We start from the raw sequence: 26,218 nt of genomic DNA on the forward strand, positions 1-26,218 counted from the left end.
TAAAAATACAGATTTATGTCTGTCGGATTGTGTTATCTTTGGCATTATTCAGATTCAAGTAAAGAAATAAGAACAAATGATGTGGTTTTATAATAAACTGCTAGTAACAAACTACATAAAGATAAAACACCTTTGGGGTTTTTTTTGGCTAAATTGTCTTTTATATGCAGACACAACCTTATTAGGTGTCGTTTTTATGCTTACATTATTCATATGTCAGTGTTTAGTGGCTAAAACGTAGAAACGTTCCTCTGAAAGGGTTTGGTATAAGAACAGGGCTGAAAATGACTTTTTTTTAAAGAGAAAAAGTGAAAATCTCTAAAAGCGTGAAGAACTATTTCTCAAAACTACTATCAAAGACAGAAATCAGGCTCTTTGGAAGTAAAATATAAAGAAATGATGGTTGGCTGAAGACTTCTGCACAGCACTGCGCGTTACTTTCGTGTTTTTTGTTTGTTTGTTTTAACAAATACATGTTTCATCCGGGAAGCGGACTTTGTTCTCAGGCATGTTACATTTTAACGTTAGGCTCTTTACGCCTTTTTTCCCAGGCGCTGACGCTTCCTTACGCATGCGTAAAACCAGTTGAAGAATACGTAACTGGCGTAACGTTCACGAGCCAGGCTAGCGGTGAAGGGTTTTGTGGGTCATGGGGGAGGAAGGTAAATAAAAGCGGGGAGCTAATAGCACTGGTTTCGGACGGTTACTGGAAAATTTGTTCGGACGGAGGTGTGAGAGCGGGACAAGAGAGGACATACCGCCGGAGGGAGGGACTGTCGCTCGGATACAGCAGTAGCTGTCGGCGGTGAGGTGAACAGTATGCTTCCCGTCTATTCATGCTTCTTCGCTGGGTGCACACTACGGGAGTGATCTCTGCACTGGCCCTACTGCAGCTAGCCAGCTAGCCACAGCTGATATTTTTTGAGTTCCGGACGGTCGTGAGCGTCCTCGGTTTCCCTTTAGGTTTCATGAACAGCACGCTGGTTACATAAATACCACAGAGTATCGCTTATCGAGCTAATGTTGCTGTTTGTAGCTGAAGCTGCAGTTAGCTCCGAGCAGCTCTATTTTATTACACAGTGCTCCCAGAAAGGTAACAATGCAGGCAGGTGTGTTTAGTTGATATCTATAACTAGTGGACTATGTGTGACAAAAGCAACCTTCGCCTATTCTTATCGTCTCCGTGGATTTGTAGTCAATAAACAGGTGTCATAATGGCCCGTCTTTGGTTGTGTGTGTATTAATATCTCTGTCTGATCCTCTTACTTTGACCCTAATCATAATACCGCAGCCATTTGAAGCGGTGGGACTAAAGTAGCCTTTAAATCTTCAGCCTAGACAGCAAGAACAACAGTCCACCTGTAAGGTGTTGTGTAATAGTCACTGAAGTGTTTTTAGGTAGACGCTCACATGCGAGATTAGGAAGGGAATTAATTTTTATGTTCCTCCTCTCCAGGGAGGTCAGCACATGTAATTGATAGGGGTCATTGAAGTTCAGCAGCAGAGTTTCATACATCTGGGGCTACATTTCAGAGTGAAACAGTGTCACAGTATTGTTTATTATTTTGCTTTTAAATGTTTAGGTGAGTAATCATCAGATGGAGCAGGATCAGTTGAAACGTTTGCAGTTTATATAGCTGTTATTTTAGACCTGATATGGAGTATTGTGCAAACATGCTGCTCTTCATTTCGTTATATTTTGCTTCACAGAGGAGCCAAACATTCTTGTAATATATTAAAGTGGTTTTGAACACTTCTCAAGTTCTCAAGGCTTTCTGAAGGTATTTCAAAGTTTTTATTTAGATATTGGCTGTTTTGTTTCTTTTCTCATTCATTTTTAGCTCAGTAATTGTACCTGACCAATTTTTTATTTTAGTCTCTTAACACTGACCCACTATCCATCATTCAAGCATATAAAAGGCGCTTAACACAAACGATGTACCAGTCTTGTGTCAACTATAGTACAAGCAGCTTGGCAAAGAATAAACTGTATCATCAGGCACTTTACTAGCAGCCTGTAGAAAAACACATCATTTCTTTAGATTAATTTGAAAAATGCCAATGATAACAGTCTGATATATCTACAATAGTAGTTTTGCTTCAACAAAGTAATTCCCGAAGTGCTGTTAGCTGAGTGCTTGGTGTGCAGCATGTCCTTAAAAACCTCTTGCGCGAACCGGACAAGTAGAGGTAAAAAGAAGTGTCAGGCCTAAAAGAACCAAAAAAAACCAACCTATTTACAGCAGACTGAAAATGTCTCAAAGTCAGGTCCTTAAGAATCAGGAAAAAAATCCATGAAGAACCTGGTGTCAGTGGAAAAGGCTGCGGTATGCCAAATTATGCAAGAACTTGATTGAAAATCAGTGGGAGCAAATCTTAGAATGATGAATCCAAATTGAAATTTTTGATTCAAACTGTCGTCAGTGTGGTACAACGGTAAGTATGAACCTTTTTCCTCCCTTTCAGGCAGTGGTGCTGGGATCTTGTCAGAATTGATGGAATTTTAAACACAGAAAATCCATCAGATTTTGCCATTTGGAAAGCATCTGATTGACAGCAGCTTAATTCACTGCCTGGATAGCAAAACACTATCAGTCATGGATTGTCCTCCCCAGAGCATCTACCTCAAAATGATTGAAGCAGTTTGGGATCCTCTTGACAGAGAACAGAACAAAAGGCAGCCAACATCCAAAGAGGAGAACTTATCCTGAAGACCACTTAATAAAATTATAAGAAAGCTTGCATTACAAAGTTCCAAATATTAACTTTAAAGCTCATTAGAGTAGTACAAATCTTGTTGGGGTGTTTTTTTTCTCAGCTTATATTCCATAGTTCAATGCATGTTTGCACATTTCAATAAATCATGTATAAATAAACATGTATTTTGAATTTTCCTAACAAAATATAAAGAAATGAGGGGTGGCTCAAGAGCTTTTAACAGTAATGCATACACAAATCCAGAGTATTTGCGCTAGCGTTGATCAAAATAAGCATTTCTCAACTGATTAGAAGATTTGCTTAAATAAAATAGTATTATATGTACTCAGTGTGTTAATATAGTGATGCTGATGTTCTTTATCTTCGTAAACGCTCTTAAAAGCAAAAATCTCCTGAACGTACCAGATGAGTTAAGTGAAACATGCTGTGGATGCCTGTGCTTGCTGAGCCATCATATTCTCATTATTAATGGTTCACTAAGAGCCAGAAGATGAAATGAAAAACAGCAGATGGAGCTTGAATTTGTGCACGTTTCATGAGGCTATTTGAGCAGCCTGAAGATTTCGCTCGGCCTGTCAGCTGTTAAAGGGGTCAGGAAATTGAATAATTATTTTTAGATGTGATGGAAGGGACACAAAACAATGTGAAGGACTAACTGAACTTAAAATTACTCTCTGGTGCCGAATAATAATAAAAAAAAAATCTTTCAGGGTTGAATATGTTGAGTGTTAAAAATTAAAACATTTTATATTTTGGGGGATGGTTTTTCAGTTATTGGTGCATAACTGTTTAGTTTCTCTAATATTTAAGTGTCTAATTAGAAATTGGACCTCATACTGGATGCTTTAGGATCTGCGTCTTTTAATTGTTCCATTGAGGTGCTTCACTCTACATAGTCCATTGCATGACTATCACAGTAAAACTAAATATGAAAAAAGAAAATAAATGGTACTAGATAAAATGATAATTGGATGGCGTGGTGGTCAGTGGTGCCATCTTTAAGCAAAGTGGCCTTGAATCCACCTGCTGACTGGAACCTTTCTGTGTGGAGTTTGCATGTTCTTCATGGTAAATGGTAAATGGCCTGCATTTGTATAGCGCTTTACTTAGTCCCTAAGGACTCCAAAGTGCTTTACACTACATTCAGTCATTTACCCATACACACACATTCACACGCTGGTGATGGGAAGCTACATTGTAGCCACAGCTGCCCTGGGGCGCACTGACAGAGGTGACACATTGGTGCTGTGGTTAGCCGCTGTTGCCTCACAGCAACAAGGTCCTGGATCCAGGTCTCCTGGAAGCACCCCATTCCAAAGACGCACATGTTGGCTTAACGGGTGATTTTAAATTAGCGTGAAGGGTTATCTGTTTCTGTGTTAGCTCTGTGAGAGAGGAAGAATGTGGATGGCTGGATGGCTTACCCAATGCAGGGTCATAGAGTGGGCGTAGAGCCTGGGCTAATGATAAGTAAATAAATAAAAAACTGCACATTAGGGAAAAAAGAAGACTAGCTACAAAAATATTTTACACTCATACAATAAATAAAACCAACTAAAAATAAATGTATAGAAAATGTATTTCGTTTTAGGGTTTCTCACTGAGGAGCATTTGGTGTAGATGTTTAGTGGGACTGGAATTTCTTAATGTTTGTAAGACAAGTATTTGTATTATGTCTGTTCTGATCTGCCACCAACAAAAGGAACAAAAACAGTGAAACTAATAAAACCTAAACTGAAACTTTACATAGAAAAAAAAAAAGTAAACAGTCAAAACTAAAGTAAAACAAGCTAACCCATTCGGGGAAACTTAGTGAAGCTGAGCTGAAGACAAAATAAAAGTGTAATAAGTCTCTTCTCATAGCAATACTTTTCTTGAACACAGACTGAATACGAGTGGTTCATTTATTGCTCTTCTTCTCAGTTTGCAGGTGGTCTGATTGGGTTTGCCTCATCCTTGTGTTGCCATGGCGATGCGTGAGTTGGTGGAGGCAGAATGCGGGGGAGCCAATCCCCTCATGAAGCTGACCAGTCACATGACCAAGGAAGGGGGGCCATGGCGGAACGCCACAGCACCTCCAGTGAGTATTTTGTAAGACATCAGGCCCTGAGCTCTGTAGTCTACACGATATGCTTAGAAGTTTGGGGTCACTTAGAAATGTGCCTGTTATTTTTCAGTCTCTTTATTGATTTTTAGCAAACTTTGGCTTTGAGTTTCAACATTAAATTAATAAACACTCATTTTTATCTGTGAGGAAGAGCCTGAGGAAGGAAGAGTAACTTTGTTACTTTAAAAGTAATAAAGCTTTCCAGCAATTCCTTCTGCTTCTTTTTACATAACATCTCTGTTACCAAACAAACATAATTAAAAGTAGTTGGTGTAGCAGGTGTGAAATACCATTAACAGCTGTAGCCTTGCTCTTGGGTTTGTCCATGTTCTGTTACTCCTGCTAATGAGGGCCCTTGTTTGCATGACGCACAGCAAAGTAATTACAGAACAACATAGAACTGAATTCAAGTAAGTAAAATTTTACTAATATTGGATCTTTCAAGATAAAAATCACAAAGTACCTCACAAAAAAAATGCTAGAACATCAAAACAAAAGATGAAAATATGAGTACTCAGGTGTTTGTCCATGTGGAACTCTGAAAGTCAAAACCAGAATCTTAATAATAACAGTAACAATTTCCGATTGCGCGTGCAACTCTCCATCTGCATGGACATGAGAGCAGATGTCCTTAAAAGTGCTCAAAATGGACTGAAGCTAGAGCAAGGCCCCAAAACAGAACCCTGTGGCACACCGTAAACAAGAGACAAGGAAAAGAACCCGAACTAAGGAACATTTATACAGATACTGACAGGTATGATCTGCTCCAGAGGAGAGCCCAGATTCTTATCCTATTGAGAAAATTGAGGTGGTCGCCATTGTCAAAGACAGAAGGCAAGTTCTTCATCAGCAAAACAGAACATTGTCCTGCACCCACTTTGCATCGAGATGCTTATAGAAAAGCTCCTTTTTATGAGTAACTGATCGAGCTTTTTGAGTCAGGATCTGAACAATAATCCTGGATCCATGCTTTTAACTTAAAATGCAGAAACTGTATCAAAGCATACAGTAAATGTATAAGAGTGCCTCTGCTACAAGAATACAAGATTTAACACAATCTGTTGTAGGGCTGTAAATTTAAGAGTATATCTTTCCTTTTAATTAGAAAATCTAACATTGTTCTCTGTCACCCTTGTTATATAGCAGTTTAAGAGCTAATTGGCCTTTAAAAATTATTAATATTAAGTTCCAGAATTTTATGTGCAGTTGGCACCAGGTTACAGCAAAAGCACTTGTGTTGCTTTTGCAATAACCTTTCTTAATATATTTTCAAGCTCCCTGTGACCTTTATCTCTGGAGCTGCTTGATTTAACATTTTTGTGCAAAACATTTTGCTAAGAGATACCATACTTTATTTATTTATTTATTTTTTGCAGATTCATCCCACTCCCATTGAAATTGCAACTGAGGAAGATGTAAGTGCTTTTCTTTCATTTTTACTGATTTGCTCTAAGACTGTACAGTATATACTTCAAGTTTATACCCTAAAGCCAAAATATTTAGGTTTCCTCAGCATGTACTCTAATCATTAAGAGTTACCATTAGATTTTATATAAAATGAATGTTTTTGTTCCAGCTCGTTAATGAGTTCCTTCAGGAACCTCCACGCCCTCCACAGACCTTTGACATGGGTCAACTACTGGAGGAAATGCAGCAGATTGACCAGCAGAGCTACAGACAAGCTCCACAGAGAGGTGCTCTTCATCATTATTTGATGAAGTTTAAAAGATTTTTCTAAACCTTTTTTCCAGTAAATTTGAACTTCTTTGTATTTCCTTGTCATAGCTCCTGATGTGGCAGCGCTGGCCCTCTCTGGTGACTGGGTGGAGGAGTTCCTCCAAGGCTCTGATTCTGCCTCCGCCCCGGGGCTCATCGCGCTCGGTGATGCCGCAGATGCTGATTGGACAAAAGAATTTATTGCCGAGGCAGCAGGTGTGTTTTGTTTTCATTGCTTTTCTTGGCCTTCTGCATTTTTTGCTTAATGAGCAAATCATCTTTCTGCCGTTATCATCACTCTGTCTCATATCATCAAAGCAAGAGATGATCTACTTTAAAATCTACTCACTGCTAAAAATAACCTGTTTGTTGAGAGTGCTGAGAGTCCACCGAATCATTACCTGCACTGTTCTCACACGCGTTCAGGCACAGGGTGTTTAAAAGGAAGCTGACAGTTATAAACCATTTAATGTCCGATCCAGCAGAATCAGACGTTTGAGTTCTCACATGCAGCTCTGTTAGGCGTCTACAAAGGTTTTTTTAGACGCATTGCATGAAAACGGCTTATGTCATTATTACATGTTTGCTGTGTTTTCAATTTTTCAATTTCTCTCATTTTTAGATCCTGGCCGCTGGGCAGAAGAGTATCTGGAGCAGTCTGAGGAGAAGTTGTGGCTGGGGGATCTTGGAGACAAGGCAAATGAATGGTGAGCAGGGGATAGAGCCGGGGGGTGGAGGGGGGTTATAAGCACTGCATTACATGTAGAAAATGTAGGCTAGACATGTGAGGGAGAATCAAGGAGGACAAGAGTGCTGTTGGCAGAACTTAAAGCACTTGAAAAACTGTGATAATGTTCTCTTCTTGGTGAGTGAATTTTCTATTTAATTGTTAAACATTTAACCTGATATTCTTTTGTCTGACAGTGTTGAGTTAATCCATTAAAGCTCTGGTAGAAGCCAGTGAAGCAGCTGAACATGAAGTGAAAGCTGATTTAAAGAATCCTTGTATAATCATCGTTGTGCACTAGACTCTAAATACGAGAGTGTAAAATGCAGTTTACATTTGAAGTGATTTGTTCCAACCTACAGTACTGTGCAAAAGTCTTGAGCCAGCCATCATCATTGCTTTATATTTTATATTCTATGAAATATTGGAAATGGGTGTCATTGAAACATCTGTAAATATACATTGAAATACAGAATATAAGTTGAAAATCGTGTGTACAATTCTAATGTGTTTGAAAAGCAGTATTTGCTATGACTAACTTCATTCTTCAACACAGCCTGAACTCTCTTAGGCAAGCTTTCTTTAAGTACTCTTCGTGAATACTTCCCCAGGCTTCATGAAGGACATTCAAAGCTCTTCTTTGGATGTTGGCTGCCTTTTGTTCTGTTCTGTCAAATTGATCCAACACTGCTTCAGTAATGTTGAGATCTGGGCTCTGGGGAGACCAATCCATGACTGATTGTCTTCCATTGTATGGTTTTCTATCCAGCTGTGCTTTTACTGCATTGGCAGGCTGTTTGTGGCTGTTCTGAAAATGAAGCTGTTGCCAATCAGAAGATAAATGATAGTTTTCCATGGTGACAATTTTTTGTGTCACCCTGTTTGCTTTCCTTATTGGCTTCTTGATGGCTACCTTCCATCTGAGAACATTTCTGATGAGGCTTCAGTGAACAGTAGAAGGTCCAGATGCTTTTCTGAGGTCTTTTCTGGATTTTTCCATCTTTTTTTAAGGACACGACTTCCACATACTGTTCATTTGCTGGTTTTTTTATGCCTAGGCCTTGGCTAAGTTTCCAGTTAATAGCTCTTTGGGAATCACCTTATTGGTACAAAAGTAAAACTATTTTATGTCAAAATGAGTGAAAAAACAGCAAATGATCAAAGAAAGGCTTTGAAAGACCTTCAGAAAACCCTGAGTACTATTGTTCTAGACCACTTTAAAACATCATGGGAAAGTCTTGCTCAAGACCTTCTAGTTTTATAGCATCAAATTTATGTATTTTTTTATTGTTAATCTGACAGGACTAAGGAGTATCAAGCAGAAGACGAGCTGAGGCAGACAGCCAATGAGCTTGTCTCAAAGGTTGATGACCCAAAGTTACAAAACACAGAGGTGAGCAGTGTGTCATTGTGACACCGTAATACACATCATTTCCTTTTACATGTCTATCACCATGTTCTTTCACTTTTTTCTTTAACTCTTTTGTAGACTAGGTCCTTGAGACTGTAGCATGTGGTGCACAGATGATTTTTGTGGTTTTTAATGGCTTTTGTCTCAGTATGGGAAGAAAGTTGCTGGTTTGGGAAGAAACTAGCATTACTGGTGTAAAACTGATGAATTGGTAATAGTAAATGCCTTTTTTTGTTGTAATTTGTTTTTTGTTGTTGTGTAGTTCCTGCGATTCATTAAGCAAATTGGCGAGGGCACTGTGACAGTGGAGAGCAAGACAGACAAACAGCTCACAGATAAAGCTCAGGCCGAGAATGCTCAGAACTGGGCCTCCAACCTCAACCAGGTACGAGTCGCAGCCCACTGAGGAAAGGATGGTTACAACTGTGAACGCTGTATATTGGGGTAGAACACTGGTTCACTGTTGCCCAGTATAGGCTAAGTCTTGTGACTCATCACCCCAGTATCTGATGCAGTGTAAAATTTTCCACAAATGTAACCAGAAGCAGCCACCAGTCTGCTTGTAATATGAGTCTCCAGGCTGCAGTGTTGCAGATGGAATTTGTTTTGCAGAGAAAGGGCTCTCATAACTGTCAGCTTCTCCTCTTGAGCATTTAGATTTTAATGTGCACGACCAAGATTTGGGGTTTTCCCATCTTGACGTGATTTTCCTTTCGTTCTGGATTTCACAGAAGGTGCAACTTCATTGCTTTGTATTCGACCAGTTCAGGCAGTAAAAGGCTGATGCCAGATCGAGTTTCTCTCTAAATGTATTTCTCTACAAGATGACAGATACAAAAGTACAGAGGCGTAATCCTTTCACTTGACTGAATTAATGAGAGATTTTATAATCCCAAAGGAGCCTTATTGATTTGAAAGCTTGGTTTCTTGGGCTATAATACTGCTGCAGACAGTTTGTCTGCTGGATATTTCATGTTTCTCTTAGACCAGTTGAACCAATATGGCTTCAGGATGTAAGACGATGCATCTAAAATGCATTCAGACTGGCTAAGTGGTGACTCAAGAGACAACGATTCCAGTACCTCCCAATGTTTCCAGCATAAACCAAGAGAAAACTGTATTAAACAAAGCATGGGGCATTACTGCTTATGAAATCAAGGTTTCAAATTAATAGAGGCTCTTTTGGAATTTTAAGGTCCGTCACAACAATGTTTAACTGCTAACGTAGCTATCATGGGGGAAAGGTGAGGTATACTCTGAACAGTTGGTTTTTAAGCTGTATCTTTGATCCAGAAAAACAAGACAAAATAATTAGTCAAGTAAATGCATAACATTTCTGACTGCATTCAAAAATACACACAACCCCCCAAAAATATAGATCAGAGTTAAATATCTTTAACCCACAAGTGACTAAAATGACCAAATAGGTTACTTTAAAATATATATATATTAGGGGTGCAACGATACACAAAATTCACGGTTCGGTTCGGTTCGATACTTTGGTGTCACGGTTCGATATTTTTTCGATACAAAAAAAAATGTTCATGCCTTTTTATTAATTTGTCATTTATTAAATTTTCACGGCACATTCTGCACCACATCTCTGTGCGTTCATCATTTGTTTGAAGCCAGCTCACCTCCTGCAACCACTTTTCCGAGAATACGCGCTTCTTTTGTGGTTCGGACTCCTTCTGACATTTCTTTGGAGGTGGAGGAACGCCAAAGTAATTGCTTAAAGGAGCTTCTTCGACATCTTTATGAGTTCTAAACAAATGTCTGTCCTCCTCCTGAAAATCTTATGTATGCAAACACGCGTTGCAACTTCTTATCTTGTGCGCGTTTTTTATTTTGACAGCGAATGCGCACCTGCGGACCACTTATGTGCAGCCCTGGTTATTTAGCTCGTCATATTGCAGCCACAGAAATTCTTTTGTCCATGAAACCATAAAGCTGCACTTTCTTTTTGCCTTATAGTCTGATTTGTCATAACTTTTCCGTTTTGTGGTAAGCTATTCTTTGGCTGTCACTTCTTCACCCTGACCTGTCTTATTTGGCTCAGCAGAACTAAAATATATATCCTGCTGCTTTTACACACACACTCACATAACGCTCAGCGATTCTCTGCGCGATCAACCTCTCACATGTTTAAGCTTGCTGCGGGAGATTTCACTTGTCATGTTTGCATAGTAAGCTAACGATTGATAAGACGATGTCAGAGGAATTGGTGCGCAAATTATCATCACTCACCAATCAGTGCTGTCGCTCTCTATACACAGTTCGCGCGATTGCAAAGTGAAAGCAAAAAACAAGTGCAAATTCAAACGCGATTTCAATATGTCACATATTGACAGTGGCTCACCGATGCCAATGACATAATTACCCAGCTACATTTCCGAAAGAATGCAAAAGCATTGACATATATTTTTCCTTCCTACGATAGGCCGACGAGCAGAGCAGGGCAGCCCGACTGGAAAAATCGCTAGCGATTTTGCGAGCCCTGTATCTGATTGAGGAATCACTCATCTTTGGAAAAGAGAGTTTATTACAGAGAAATGTCTCTTTCCAAAATAAAAGCTATACTATACGCTTCTTCTGGGCTATATTCTCAGCAGCATATTAAACATATCAGGTCCCCATAAGGAGAATCATGTGCTAACGGCTGTCTAAATGACTCGGTAAAGTTTGTATGCGTGCTTGTTGTTTTTGTCTGCTTCCACTTGTCTTTGCACTAGGATGCTATCGGGTAAATGTGCAGTCATATTCGTTGTGTTCCCACTAGTGCTGTCAGCCTTAATCTGAAATGAGGTTAACGCCACAACACGGCAAATCTCCGTTAATGAGCTACCGCGGATTGCCCCGTGTGTGGGGCTGGACGGCCAACACGTTAACGAGCTAACTGCGCTAACACACTAGTTCCCACTCATGTAATTGAGCATTGCTGGCACATCTGACATACTGTTTTACTTTAGTCCATGACGTGCTTACCTTCAGGGTCATATGTCACATGAAGACCAAAATAGTTCCAGACGCCAGATCTGAATGAGGGTGGGGGAGGTTCAATTTGCCATGTTGCAACGAGCTTAACTTCTGTCTAGCTAGCTTGCCCTGCGCTCAGTGAATCTGTGTTCGACTACTCCGCCTAGGCTGCACTGTCGAGCGCAGATCCACTGAGCGCTCAACACAGACAGCACCGTCAGAAGGAAAGTTGATAAAATAAATTAAAAATGTTGTATTGTTCGATACATATGCGTACCGAACCGAAAGCACTGTATCGAACGGTTCAATATCGATACGAGTATCGTTGCACCCCTAATATATATATATATTGTTTGTGTTTATGTCAGAAATTCTGAACTGCTGTGATGTTGTTTTATTCAGTCATTCTGAATCCTGAAAAGGTTAGGTTTAGCCTCAAGACTTCTGCAGCAGTAAGTCTTGCCATTTTAGGTTTATGATCCATAGTTTGCTGCAGAACATTACAAGTATGTAATGTAGTGATTAGAACAAACAAAATCAACACATATAATATTTAAAATGCACATATTCAGTTATGTTATTCCTGCTATATTAATGGGCTAATTCCTGAAATAAAAGTTTTAAAAGAAGTATATTTAAAAATTCATAGTATAAAACATACAGCACAAAGAAATATACCACTGAGGGCATAAATGAATCATGTAATTTGAAAGTTAAAAATACTCTGCAAAGCAGCAAATTACTCATAATTTTCTTAGGGATTTTTAAATTATTCTGATTAAATGAGTATAAATAAGAAGGTTTGGGTTATTTTATTTTATTTTTTTGTACCTCCTATGTTGGCTCTAGAGATTTGTTAGTAACTTTTTTTTTTTTTAATTTACTAATTTTTACTAATCTAGTCAGAATTTTGAGAAATTGGGTGTTTATACTCCTGCCTTGAATCTATGATGTTTTTACTGCAAACCCTTGTGAAGCTCTATGCTGTAACCATGTATCTCCATAAATGCATCATCAACACAGTCTTGTTTACTGGCGCCGTTTGGGCTTAAGCTTCTCTGGCTACTTCTTCTGTTGCCCTTTTTTTCCAAATCGACTGTAAGAGAGGGGATCTTGGTTGCAAAAAACAAACCAAAAACAATTACCTCAAGAAGGTTTCTGTGACAAAGTCTGACTGTGAAACTGCTTGTTTGACAGGTGAAGTGCTATTTTAAAAGATAGCATTACTATCATCATTTGTTTAAATTCAGTATGACCCAAAATAAGTGACTGGGCCCATGAACTCATCAGGAGAGTGTTTACACAGGTCAAGACAGGAAGATTGGGTTTTTTTTAGTAGTTTTGCAACTACAGCTATCGCCATCTGGTGGCCTCCACATAGAATGCAGGTGTAAGACGCTTGAACGTTGACTTTGTGATCTGTGTTCCACCAGCTAGTGTTTGGATAAGGAAATTGCAGAGCATTGCAGGAACACCAGGGATAGATGCACATGCTGGCAGCAGGAGCTGCACCATAGGCTCTAAATAGATTCAACGCAGAAGTATAAATTAAGCTATAATCTGTACTTTATTTTAATCTTTTGTAAGTCCAAAATTTGACTTGATATTTCAGTTTGCTTTTTTTCTGCTTTACATCTGTTTCGTGTTCTTTTCCTGGCCTAAATGGCTTCCACATTATGTTGTGCATGTGTAGCTGTCAACCATATTCATGCTACATTATGATTACATCTATGCCATCGACCTCTAACTGAATTGTGCTTTTCCTATTTTTTTTATTTTGTTATTTTTATTTTTTTAACCTGCCTTTGAATTCTTGGCTTACCATTACCTCCGTTAACACCTGTTATTCATCTGCTCCTCTTGATACTTCAAATTACTCCTTTTTTGCCCACCCCTCCAAAAAATGTTTAAAAATCCTCCACACCAACTCCTCCTCTTCCTCGAAACATTGTCCCGTTCCCTACTGCCACCCCTCCCTCCGTAGTTCCTGATGAAGACGGGGGGAGGGAGTCTTCCCCTGGAACCCCCAGAGGTGAATCAGAAGATTGAGAAAGTAAAAGCTAAACAAGCAGAGCAGTGGGCCAGAGTCGTCAGGCAGGTACGACCTCTGTGGTCACGGCAGCTATCAATGTTTTATTTTAAGCTGCAGTTGTAGTTACTTATTTGTATGTTTTGCTACCAGTGTTAACGATTTCGATCTTACCCATCCATTCAGATAGTCTCAGATTTCCTGCATCTAGTTGCTGTTTAGTGCTTTTACTGTCTTAGGAGAAAACTGGGAGTTAATTAGGAAGGAGATAAAGGAAGCAGTACGAGAAAAATGGTTTCTTCTGTGTTCTTCAAGCTTTCATTTCTTTACTCCTTCACATTCACTCCCCTCTATATTTTTCCTCTCTGAACGCCCCGGTTCTCCCCTTCTAATAACAGTTTTCTCAGCCAGCGCATACAGATTCCTATCAACCACTGCCATTGCTCTTCATTGTTATTCAGGTGTCAGAGGAGTCGGCTGAAGCCTGGGTAGATGAGTTCGCTACATCAGGACCTGATTTTCAACAAGCGAAAGCCGCAGTGGAGGTGAGGCAAGAGTCTGTGACAATAAAAACCTTAAACCCAAAGCCAAGTATAATAAGGAGTATTGTAGAGGTTAAAGCACTGAGTGTCATCGGAGTTGAGGTTTGAAAATGGAAACTTTCCTGAATGATTGGCATGAAGGTGCCCTTGATTTTTTTTTTAAAACACCCACAAACTTAATCCTGTTTAAGGAACGAAAAAAATATAGGGCCATTCTATAAGGCATCATCGATGCAGCAGCGTCTTCCAGTTGAAAAAGGTCAAAGTTATCTCCAATACGCTGTGAAGTAATGATGCGTGTCTGTCATTTTGTCAGAGTGATGTGGATTTCTGGGAGAAGCTGCAGCAGGAGTGGGAGGAGATGGCGAAGAGAGATGCAGAGAGTCATCCCTGGCTGTCTGACTTCGATCAGCTACTCAGCACTTCTTACGACAAGGTATCCGTCAGCCTGCTCAGAGCAGGCGTCTGCTGCTATCTGTTTTGTGTTGCAAGATTTCAGCATTTTTGTGCATACAGCTATCGTGCACAATGTCAAATGTGTTCCTGTGTTTAAAATCATATACACACACAAGTTCTCTGAGCAGTTTCGATGTTTTCCTTGTTTTCATTTGCAGGGTTATCAGTTTGAAGAGGAGAACCCCTACTTATCACACCCGGACCCTTTGTCAGAGGGATTGAAGAGGATGGAGGCAGGGGACATCCCTGGTGCCGTCCGGTTCTTTGAAAGTGCTGTGCAGAAGGAACCAGACAACCAGCTGGTAAGACTCTGAAAGGCTGTGTTCTCATTTGCATTACACTTTTTTTTTTAATTCTTAGAACATCCTGTTATTAGTTAATATAACATTGTGGGCCAAAAGGTCTCCCTACTTCTAATTTTAGCCATGTTTTTCTCCTGCTTCCAACAGAAGGCCCTTGAAATAATACCATGTGTCTTTTTTTCCCCATTAAATTGCAGGCTTGGCAATATCTGGGAACCTGTCAGGCAGAGAATGAGCAAGAATTTGCCGCCATCAGCGCCCTCCGCAGGTCAGAAGTCAAAGTTGACTAAAACATGTAGTAAAACATGTAGTTATTATTATTATTATTATTATTATTATTATTATTATTATTACTCTAGATGTGGGTGTTGTCTCTTGTCTCATCAAATGTAGTGTATAGTTTTTGTATCTGTAAGCATATAAAACAAATTTTGCATATAAAAAAATGTATTTTTCCACCACAGAGACTATGTTAAAGTGAGGATAGATTTTTGTTAAGACCTTTTTAAATGCATACTAATGTGAGTGTCACCTCAAAAGAAATATTTTCAACCAGGAAAGCACCTCCATATTTTAACACTTGTCGTTGCAAAGAAGAGTTTCTTTGCCAAATGAATAGTTGTGTTTTTTCTGTCTGACTACTTCTTTTTATTGCCACCATTCTTCCCATAGGTGTATAGAGCTGAAGAACGACAACCTGACTGCCCTCATGGCGCTGGCTGTCAGTTTCACCAATGAGTCACTGCACAGGCAGGCCTGTGAGACTCTTCGTGACTGGCTAAAGCACAATCCAAAATACCACTCTGTTTGGGAGCAGAGTGAGCGCGAACGCTCCAAAGACAGCTCCAAAGAAAGGGAGAAGGACAGAGAGAGGTTCGGGTCATTGCTGCCAGAGTGAGCATCACGCACGTTTAGGAGAATACAAATACAAAGATACCGCTTTCTCTTTGCCCTTTCCTTATTGCTTTTCCCTCGTGCAGGTCTTTGTTTACCGACGTCCAGTCCATGTACCTGCAAGCAGCCAATGTTGACCCTACCCAGGTGGACCCTCAGCTTCAGTGTGGTCTCGGCGTCCTCTTCAACCTCAGTGGAGAGTATGACAAGGCAGTGGACTGTTTCAGCGCTGCTCTCTCCGTCACTCCACAGGTTGGTGAAGAAGCCTTTGTAGAAATCCCAATGGCTTCATGTCATGTGCTCAGTTTCTGAGCTCTTTCTTTGTTTTTCTGTCCCCATAAGGACTATCTGCTGTGGAATAAGCTGGGTGCCACGCTAGCCAACGGAAGCCGCTCAGAAGAGGCTGTGGCCGCCTACAGGAGAGCACTGGAACTGCAGCCTGGCTTCATACGCAGTCGCTATAACTTGGGAATCAGCTGTGTAAACTTAGGGGCACATAGGTGAGACAACAGTGCTGTTTTGATGTGTATTTTGCTGGAGAGTCTTGGCATGTAAAGAAGTAAAATCTTCTTTAGATTAAATGCATAATCCTCCTGAAACTGGTTTTTATGATAGGGGAGTGTCAAGGTTGACTCATTTTGTGGTTCACAACCTTACCACTGATGACCTGAGTGTGGCTCTCTTAACAGAACAGTTTCCTGATAGATGTGGAATTAGTCCAGCAGTTTACATTTACATAAACTTTTAAAAAACATGTTATGTGAAATCAGCATTTGATATTCCCTTTTCAAATTGTCTTAAACACACTGACATTCTCCTGCTTACATACACATCAAATGCTTTCTGTGCCTTTTCAAATTCTGTCAGATTGCTACTTTTGAACTTTAGCAATTTTATGCTGCTTCCCAGATGTTTTTACCTTCCACTAGGGGGCAGTTTATAGTTAAATCTGCCACCTAGTGGAAGGTATTTTATAGCCCCTTTTACATTAGTACCTACTCCAATCAACTCAGCACGGTTCACCATGCTATTCAGGGTTTTCCATGAGGCCATAGAAACTGGTACCAGGTACTTTATTAGTACCTGCTCAGCCTGGGTTTCAAGTGATTCAAGCAGGTACTAGAAGTTACGTCGTCACGCTGCATGCCACCGATTGGCTCGTCAGTAGCATCACTCAATGGGTCATAAGTGCATCTCGTTCACAAAAATTAAAACTGCCATTTTTGAAACCAGCAACGAGGGAAATGGCTACAAAAAAACCGCAGTGATCCCTGAGTTTGAGAAAAAGCCACAGACCGAGCAGTAGGTATATTCTTGGCTCAATGTCCACTTTTGTTGTAGCGTTCGTGTTGCATATTAATTACGTCGCAGGATGCCCAGAGGCATTGCTATGGCAACAAGCGCGCACACTGGGTTGTAATGGAAAACCAGTCGATCCGAGTCGTAGCGATCTGTGGCAAGTAGATCAGAGTAGGTACTAATGCAAAAAGGGCTTATGTGATACAGCTAGACCACACACAAAAGATGCTACACTAGACCAGACATGCAAGAAATCTAAGAAATCTCACAAAGGTTTGTGTTGATGATGATTGACATTCACTTTATAAGATATACCTTCAGCGAGTAGCTGGAAACATTCCTCAGACATTTTCGTCTGCTTCGAAATGATTCCCTGACATGCCAGAGGTGCTGTATTGGATTGTGATCTCTGATCTCTCGTCAGCAGGTCATCTTCGCCATGTCTAAAAAGCTAAATGTTGCTGCCATTTGGCTGATTAGATATTTGCCTTATACAGCGCTTAACCAGGTGTACTTAATAAAGTGGCCACCAGAGTGTACACCAGTGAGAAATGGACCTTAATTTGCAAAAGTGAACTTAGTTTACACAAGTTTTTTATTACTGTTGCCTGTTCAGGTTGATATCAGCACGTTGCAGATTGAACATAAATCCATCCTGTTCTCTTTTTTAACTCCACAGAGAGGCAGTGGAGCATTTCCTTGAAGCTTTATCTCTCCAGCGCCAGGCTATAGAGGATGGAGCGAGAGCTCCAAGGGGTCCTGGAGGAGCTGCGGCCACTATGATGTCCGACAATATCTGGTCCACCCTGCGCATGGCTCTCAGCATGATGGGAGAGAGCTCTCTGTACGCCGCTGCCGACAGGCGAGACTTGGACACCTTGATGGCTCATTTCTGCCAGAGAGAGGTGGATGGTGGGACTGAATGAGAATCTGCCAGGGGAGGGCTCATTGAGTGTGAATGTTTTTTGCTGGGAGGTAAATGTATGAGTGACTGAATGAAGCTGATTGAATGGAGGAATGAAGGGGACATGGTACAGCTAACGGTTAAAAGAAGATGATCGAGGAACACACTGTGAAGTGATCAAAGTGCTCATCATCATCATCATGTGTACATGTGTGTTTAAAAGTGTTGCAGTATCAGGCTTCATCTGTAGAGAAGCAGGCAGCAGTAATCCAGTCACGAACTGTTTCACACGTTCAGCAGTCACTGGATTTCCTCCTTTGTTGATCAAGAGAACCAGACTGAATGATTTTAACTTGAAAATCTTTCTCATAGAAGAAGAGAAACAAGAATAAGCATGGTTTAATCACTAATCTGTTCACCATCCAGCAATGTTAGTTTGTGTTAAGACACTCAGTCCTCTCCCTGTCTTTATTCATAGATTGGTGGCCTCTGAGTTTATTATTACTGTGTTGATGTTGTTCCTACAGCATCTCGTTAACTTTGCTTCAGGACCACCATTGCAACCAGACAATCACATTGTTGTATTCGCTTTACAACTTGGGAACAAGATGTACACAAGAGTCTGGTAGGGACAACGCTGTGGTTCATGAATGGGTGAAACATAAGACTTTCACCCAGGAGACTGAGGCTTGTAGTCCTTGTTCATTTGAGACTTAGTTGACTGCTTTTCATTTTGAAAAGTATTTACTTCAGTCACTTTGGTTAGGTGTATAAAATGATCATGTTTTCGGTAGCAAAAGATGCTCTTGTGTTCATATTAGAACTTTGTGAAGGCAAGCATCTTTTTTTTTTCCTCCCCCCTCAGGTGCAAAGCTAAGCTAGCGTTTTGTACACTACAAACCCTGTTTTATCAATTCACATGCCTCTTCATACAAAGGACTGGATGAGCCAGGGGTCTAACCAGGCCTTCCAATTCGCAGACGACTCGCTCTACCTCCAGAGCTGCAACCATCCCTGATTGCAACGGTGTGATTGATCAGTGATGGTCCTGATGGAGGAACAACACAGCAATTATCAGATGTGTGTACTCTCTGCGGTTATGTATAATCAAGGTACAAGACCTCTAACATTAAAGAGTGCTGCTTATGATCCAAGGTGCTCAGCAGGCGGAAGGATTACAGATTATGCCATTTCAAAGTAGAAATACAGGTCATAAGTGCTACAGCTCTTTTTGTTATACTTTATTTAATTTTTTAGTAATCATTATCATGCCAGGATAATGAACTGATAACCAGCGGGACTGTTACTCAAATGATAAGGTGTGTGTGTGTCTCTGTGTGTGTGTGTGGGTCGGGTGAGAGACATTATGTCAATGAGAGTGGCTTTTCTGGGTTCCGTGCTCTTTTTCATATTGCTCCTGTAAAACTACTTGCTTCATTGTAAAATAATGCTCTATGCCATACTGTGTATTGTAACATAATTGATGCACTATAATTGTTTTCAGGCTACTTATATCCTGACAGCAATGTTTAATATAATATTCAGCAATAAAAGCTTTGATTCCAGACATCTGTTATTATCCTTTTATTTCAATTTGGACCCCCTCTAGTTGGTATATGGGTTGTTTCATGGACCTATTGACTAATTTGCAATTTAAATGTTTTGACTAAATTAGATTTTCATATTATAGAGCAAGATGGCTTTATCAAAATGTCAGCTCTAAGAAGTGGGAAGACTTGCCAAATCAGCAGGGCATCGCATTTAAAGTTCCCTCAGAGTTAATAATGATTTTAATTTGTTTAACACGTTTTTTGTGAGTAATGCAAAATTATTAAAACTTGTGAAATACAAAAAGCTGTGGCTTGGGAGGTAGTGCAGGTCATCTGGTCTACAAGTTTAAGGATCTTCATGCAAGACACTGATCCCTGAGTGGTCCTGATGCACACTGGAGTGTGTGCCAATGTTAGTTTAAAAGTGCTTATGCATAGAAACAGTTTGCATGAATTGGTGAATGAACCTTGTAATAAAGTGCTTTGAGTGCTCAGCACTTAATAAAGAACAGTCAATTTACCAAGAAGTGATTTATTTTATTTTATTTATTTATTTATTTGGGGGGGTACTCTATATTTTTTGTAGTGTTTTGTTTTTGTTTTTTTAGTGCATAGACTTAACAACCACTTGATTAGGTACACTTGCAGACTCTAATATGACCAGTGATATAGTACAGCCTGAAATTTTCAGAGCTCATACCAATGACATTGGCTCATTCATTTAGGTTTTTGTTGAGGTTGTCAGGAAAAAGTAACCTGATTTCATGATTACTTGGTGCTGAACTGCATTACATTTAATTCAGTTCCTATGTTTGTTTGTTTGTTTGTTTGTTTGTTTTAATCCACTCCCTAACATACAGGTACTCAAAGTAAAAAATCTAAATTTAAATGCTTTAAGAAAGTTATGCTAAATCTATCTGGAAATCTGAAGGGTTATAGCAAGCATTGTGTTTTTAACATTTGACTATCATTGTTATTTATGCGCAGATTTTATTCATTTTCACTTTAGTAGGTTTTCACTAAATGCGAACTCGCTATTCATGTTCAGTGTTTATTTATTCTTGGCACACTCCGACCTCCATACTTACTTTAACAAGTCATATTCAAAAGAAAACTCGTAACTCGTGTTTCCGGAGCTTTTTCCCAACGCAATAATTCATTTTCTCCCACAAGTGAAAAACAAAACGTGAATCGCCTTCAACGTTTCGTTAAGTTATCAGCAGCCCACCCCGCCCACTTTTAAACTTCGCATTCCTCTAGGCCAATCAGAGTCGAGAAGGCGAAGTGCAAGAGAAAGTTGATTGGTTCATTTAAAAATAACATAAGCGCAACCACGCCATTTAAATGTTTTAAAAGTCGTGTGTTCCTCTTGTTGATCGGAAGTGTGGAATAGGAGAAAGGCGGATAAACTATACGCTTGGTCCACTGTATTTGTCGTTTTTTCAGGTGAGTAGTGAAATAAATGACACGTCTGACTGATGTAGACCGAGTTTGTGTTTTTTTTCTTTTGCTCTACTTTAAACGGTTAACGGTGTAGTCACGTGAAACTGCAACATTTAGCTAACATACGTCGATGTGAATCTGGTTTCCAGCTCTGTAAATATCATACTAATTGTCCATAGTGACAGATATAGTAGTAAAGTCGTGTTTAAGATGAGCTACGATTTTTTTGTATTTAAAAACTAACGTTAACTTTAAGTCACGAGCACTAATCCATCAGTCAATAAGCTAAAATACAATGTTTAACAACAGGTTATTTATGTCTTGTTAAGCATATTTTAGTTTTTACCGTTGTGTGATTGTAAGAATGAAGAATACACCAAGAAACGAGCCTTTCAACGTATTGATGAATGAGAATAATACATAGTTTTATTGTATTTTATCTAAATGTGTGTACATCTGTGTTTTGTATTTTTGCTGTGTTTTTTATGTTATGAATAAATAAATGAATAGAACTCTGTTTACCTGAATGGCAGGTAACATTAAAAAAAGGATCATGGGATCAAGTGAGAGTAAGATGACTGCATCTGCAGCCATAAAACCAGAGCCAGCCTTCAAAAAGACTCACATCGGTCACCTCATCGATCCTCGCTCCCCCTCAGCTGGCATAGAACGAACACCTATTCAGGTGGGTTACCTGGTGGATCCATTCATATATTAAAAAAAACCCCACAAAGTCTGAAAAAAACGTACAGTCTGAACTCCAGAAAATGTGCAGTCATTTTTTTTATATCAATGAAGGCATGAACATTTTTACTTTGATCTTGAGGCCCTCTGATCCAAACTCTCTTCTGTACTCACATTTCAAAGACTTTGAAAAGCTTCTTGTTTGATCAGTGTGATATGTCCAAACTATAGAAGGTGTGAGGGGAACAAATGAGACTTTTCACATGCGCTTATACTCCATCTTTCCCAGATGGTGTGGATGAGTCTAGAAAGTTCACCCAAAATCCACATTTTGAAGTTTTCTCCAGTAAAGTATCAGAAAACAGATCCAACATATCATTGCTTGTCGTTGATCCTTTGTATAATAAACACAAAGCTGGTGCAGTTTAGCTGCTAAACTTGCATGTCACAACATCAGGAAAAAATTACCCTCTGATGGGGAATAGGAGGGAGGCACTGATAATTATTAATCCTGCTTTATTCTCTACACTACTTTTGTAAACTGTGGGGCAATCAAACAAAATAATTGAATATCTTTGCAAGGTTGGGCAGCTTGTGTCCAAAACGTCTGCTGAGATGAAAAGCGAGTACCCTGTGGTGTTCAGTGATCCACGTTCACCTACCATTGGCATTACCCGCACCCCTGTGAGAGAGGTCATGAGAGGTAAGTAATATATAAACGTAATAACTTTCAGCTTGACTTTTCTCACTTTATTTAAAAAAAACTTCCTTTCATTCATCTTTCCAGCAACAGTCGGGTCCTTTGCTCGTCGCCTGGGTATGATTTTCCACAGTGAGGTTGAAGGGAAACTCCCCGAAGGCTATCAGAAAGGCTTCAGTGGCGCATCAAAGAAAGAGGAGGACTTGATAAGTGAAGAGCTGGCATCGACTGAGCCCCTCCTGAGCCCACAGCTGTCCAGCAACCTTAATGAGCATGCTAACTTACTGGTGCCACCTGTCCAGCCCCCTCTCCAGAGCGTAGAGAAATTAAGTCCTTTTGTGCTTCCTGAAGAGCCTCAGGTGGAGGTGGAGATAGAAACTGAAGCAGATATTAGCCTGGAGGAGGCTGAGGAAGCAAGAGAGTCTCCTCTTCACAAGAGACTGAGCATGAGCCTGATAACCTGCCACGAGGGCGCTCCCTCCCCCCGAGCCTTTGCAGAGGTCCATCGTGAAAATATTTCATCCCCAGAACCTGGCACAGAGGTGGAGCCACTTGGGGATGGTGTGGATCACGCTTACGCCCTTCCTTCTGCTACCATTGAAGCAGACTCTCCTGTTGAACCTGCCCTCTCCAACACTGATGCTGATGATTCCCTTGCACAGCCAGAGAAAGAAGAAACTAAAGAGCTCGGTAAAGAAGCTAATTTGCTTCCATCCGGTCCACCATGTGTTCGTGGTCCTGAGCAGCCACAGGCTTGCACCGGCATCCGCTGCCCCACCTTTGACTCAAAGAGCCCCAGCCAGACTGTTTTCAAACCGCAGTGGCTGGGAAATGGCTTTCGTCCGTCTGGGCTCAGAGCAAGAGGAGTGCAGGGGCTCGGTGGAAAAGGAGGCTCCTCTCCTCTCGCCGTCCGTGTGGCCGTTAAGAACGTAGCCAACGAAAACAAAGGACAGTCTGGAAAACTGAAGCAGAAAGGTGTGTAGGAAGTTTTGATTGTTTATGGTAAGACTGTATTGCTTTTCCTTTTTTAAACTTTCTTTTTCTTCAGGTACTGAAGGCCGCTCCCCGCTGCAGATCCTCAAGAAGACCAACTCGCCCAGAGACCAGCGCGCTCAGGTATTTGTAGCTGTAATTTACCCACATATATCAGCTCATGAAAGCAACATCTGTGTTTTTACTTGTCCAAAAACACAGGAAATTCACGTTTTGATTTCTTCCCAGATGAAGCTGAAGACGTCCACTCCCGACAAGCAGAGGGCTGGACAGATGGACCGCCGAGTGCTGGCTGTGTGTCTGGATAAGGAGAACCGATGAGGCACTGCACGCACTGTTTTTAAAAATGTGCTTTTATGTGTATAGCTTCCACAAACTATTTGTTGTCCTGTATATATTTAACTGCTTTTTGTTGTGTAAATAAAATTTGCAAACCTACTAGAGCTTTAAGTTTTACTGATTAACTCTTATCTGTTATTTGGGGAATTTTCTTGTTCGTTTTTGTGCGCATTTAATCTTCGTCAACACCTTTCAGAAACAACACTTGAAATTTAATATTTCTTCAGTTTGCAAAGATTGCATAGCTCACATGTCATTGAACTGACAAAGCGTCCTTGGGCAATGGTGAACACTTCGTTGCCCTCGCCTATCAGAGTGCGAGTGTAAAGTGTCTTTTCTATACCCAAGGCATGCTTTGAGTGAAGAAAAAGCACTATGTAGCTACCAGTTCATTCAGCAGGTTACCTTGATGTCTGCTGAGTTGCTGTCATGTGATTGGCTGTTTGACATTTGCACTAACGAGCACTATAGCAGGTGTACCTAATAAAATCTTAGGAAAAACAGACATTTTAGCATTAATTAGATGTAGCTTTTTTTTTAAGTTTACATTTATTCATTTTAATTTTTTTGTCACAAGGAAACAAGAACAGAAGAGAGAAGGGTGTGGAAAGAGTAACAGAAAATAAATAAACAGCACAGTAGTAAACAGTCTTTCTATACTCTAAATGTTTGACTTGCAGACAGATCATGTGGCCAACGCTTTTCTATGAGTGCCAGCCGATGATCTGTTCTTGGAGGAGCAGCTCCTATTTATGGTCTTTTTACATGCAATATTCAAAAGGGAGGAATATCGTCATATTGAATTGTGCCACTAGGTATCAGTCCCAAAAGCGTCACTCTGGGATCCTTGAAAATATCACAACCAAATATGTCCTCTAAAGCAGCGATCTCCAACCTTTTTTGCGCCATGGACCGGTTTATGCCCGACAATATTTTCACGGACCGGCCTTTAAGGTGTCGCGGATAAATACAACAAAATAAAACTAGTACCGGTACCGAAAAAAAGATTTATTCATAACACACGTGAAAAGACCCAGGAAAACCGATAAAAATGATAACAAAATAACGCTGGAAACCATACATTTCACACATGAGCCTCAACTCTCGCGGCCCGGTACCGGTCCGAGGCCCGGGGGTTGGGGACCGCTGCTCTGAAGTGTTTAGTGTCAACATTATTAAAGTCCATTGGTATGCTTGTAGTTTTGTACATGAACTGCTGTGACTGCACACTTCTACACAGTTTGTCCAGGGGTATATTTGTATGATGTGTACCTTCAATCACTCCATCATCTTCTGGTGAAATTCCTCTTTGAATCTCTGTATTATAATTAATGTATTATAACTTGATAGAGAACTTGTGTTTTGGAGATATTCACATGATTCACATGTACATGAGTATGGGCGGAGTTAAATCTGGATGATAAGATTATCTGTGAGTAATGCCATTATATGGTTCTCCTTAGCTATTAGTTCCTATGAGTCAAGGCCTCTGAATATTCCAAAAAGGGGTGAGCTGAGGCAACAACCCTGCATCTGTCTGACAGGTGATCTTTATTCTAGCATTTTTACCTGAGGCTATATCATCCTCATTTTTTTATGATTAATTTTAATTGATAATATGGGGATAAAAGAGGTTGGTCAAGGTGAAGGTTTTACAGTGTGGATGGGAGTGAGGCTGATTGAAGCAGTTTGCACTTTCACCTCACAGTAAGAGGGTCCCTGGTTTGAGCTCCAACTGGTGCATCTCTATGTGGGGGTTGCTTGCTCTTCCTGCGTCTGTGTTTGCTTCCTCTGGCTTCTCCTGGCTTCCTCCCACAGTCCAAAGACATATATGTTAGGTTAGTTGGTGTTTTTAAATTAGCTGGACGCAATATGTGAGATAGATAAAGTCCCGCTTGAATAAATGCAACTATCAATAATCATATTACTGTATTTTTTTTAGCTTTTTATATCCTGTCTACCTGCAGAAGGAACTGAACTTGTATCTTAAACTGGTTTTTGTTGTGTGTGTGTGTGTGTGCATGGTTCCTGATTAATCAATAATAAAACTAAACAGGTTTGACAGAGATTCATGTTGAGGGAATTCAGGACAAGAGCAGATTTTTAAAGATCTGCTCATTTATAAAACCAATCAGGTTTTGTTTAGCATGCATCTGTGTGTAAAAAGCCTGCAAGGCTTCACATCTGAGCTTGTTAAATGCACAAAAGAGCCTGTTTATCCTTAAGAGAAACTACATTCTTATGCTTTTGTCTAGACAACTCAAGTCACGCTACAAATAAATGCTCACATTTTCTCTACAGTAAAATCAAAGAAAACAGAAGCGTGGATGACATTTCACATGCTTCACTCGTATCTAGAAGGATTTGAATGCCAGAAATAAACATTTAGACTTGTGTAATGCAGATGTTTATTAGATAGTGCTGCTTC

General features: G+C 40.1%; 2 protein-coding genes across 6 annotated transcripts; both read left to right on the forward strand.

The window, feature by feature from the left end:
- Nucleotides 1-601: 601 nt before the first annotated feature.
- On the forward strand, nucleotides 602-19,646 carry pex5 (peroxisomal biogenesis factor 5). Of its 4 annotated transcripts, none has more exons than XM_006802855.2 (17): nucleotides 602-810; nucleotides 4,642-4,798; nucleotides 6,202-6,240; nucleotides 6,402-6,519; nucleotides 6,611-6,757; nucleotides 7,164-7,248; nucleotides 8,571-8,661; nucleotides 8,942-9,064; nucleotides 13,640-13,753; nucleotides 14,146-14,229; nucleotides 14,543-14,662; nucleotides 14,841-14,984; nucleotides 15,182-15,252; nucleotides 15,657-15,878; nucleotides 15,965-16,130; nucleotides 16,221-16,378; nucleotides 17,857-19,646. In XM_006802855.2, the coding sequence occupies exons 2-17, from the start codon at nucleotides 4,685-4,687 to the stop codon at nucleotides 18,101-18,103; spliced, it is 2,043 nt and encodes a 680-aa protein (XP_006802918.1). In that variant the 5' UTR covers nucleotides 602-810; nucleotides 4,642-4,684; the 3' UTR covers nucleotides 18,104-19,646. The 4 variants fall into 4 exon arrangements, with proteins under 4 accessions (XP_006802918.1, XP_006802917.1, XP_006802919.1 ...); XM_006802854.2 differs by having other exon boundaries at nucleotides 602-805; XM_006802856.2 differs by lacking the exon at nucleotides 13,640-13,753 and having other exon boundaries at nucleotides 602-805.
- Nucleotides 19,647-20,914: 1,268 nt separating this feature from the next.
- cdca3 (cell division cycle associated 3) lies at nucleotides 20,915-23,891 on the forward strand. Of its 2 annotated transcripts, none has more exons than XM_006802852.3 (6): nucleotides 20,915-21,077; nucleotides 21,608-21,759; nucleotides 22,341-22,461; nucleotides 22,546-23,433; nucleotides 23,507-23,574; nucleotides 23,653-23,891. In XM_006802852.3, the coding sequence occupies exons 2-6, from the start codon at nucleotides 21,628-21,630 to the stop codon at nucleotides 23,770-23,772; spliced, it is 1,329 nt and encodes a 442-aa protein (XP_006802915.2). In that variant the 5' UTR covers nucleotides 20,915-21,077; nucleotides 21,608-21,627; the 3' UTR covers nucleotides 23,773-23,891. The 2 variants fall into 2 exon arrangements, with proteins under 2 accessions (XP_006802915.2, XP_006802916.2); XM_006802853.3 differs by having other exon boundaries at nucleotides 20,916-21,077; nucleotides 23,680-23,891.
- Nucleotides 23,892-26,218: the final 2,327 nt, after the last annotated feature.

Source organism: Neolamprologus brichardi, chromosome 11 (genome assembly GCF_056152115.1).
Source record: "Neolamprologus brichardi isolate AB-2024 chromosome 11, ASM5615211v1, whole genome shotgun sequence".
Lineage (NCBI taxonomy): Eukaryota > Metazoa > Chordata > Actinopteri > Cichliformes > Cichlidae > Neolamprologus > Neolamprologus brichardi.

Bases quoted from the DNA above. Each gene is read 5' to 3' on its own strand.
- pex5 (XM_006802855.2), top strand. From the start codon at position 4,685: ATGGCGATGCGTGAGTTGGTGGAGGCAGAATGCGGGGGAGCCAATCCC. The intron at 14,663-14,840 runs GTATCCGTCAGC...TTTCATTTGCAG, and splicing joins TCAGCACTTCTTACGACAAG to GGTTATCAGTTTGAAGAGGA. The intron at 16,379-17,856 runs GTGAGACAACAG...TTAACTCCACAG, and splicing joins GTAAACTTAGGGGCACATAG to AGAGGCAGTGGAGCATTTCC.
- cdca3 (XM_006802852.3), top strand. From the start codon at position 21,628: ATGGGATCAAGTGAGAGTAAGATGACTGCATCTGCAGCCATAAAACCA. The intron at 21,760-22,340 runs GTGGGTTACCTG...TATCTTTGCAAG, and splicing joins TAGAACGAACACCTATTCAG to GTTGGGCAGCTTGTGTCCAA. The intron at 23,434-23,506 runs GTGTGTAGGAAG...CTTTTTCTTCAG, and splicing joins TGGAAAACTGAAGCAGAAAG to GTACTGAAGGCCGCTCCCCG.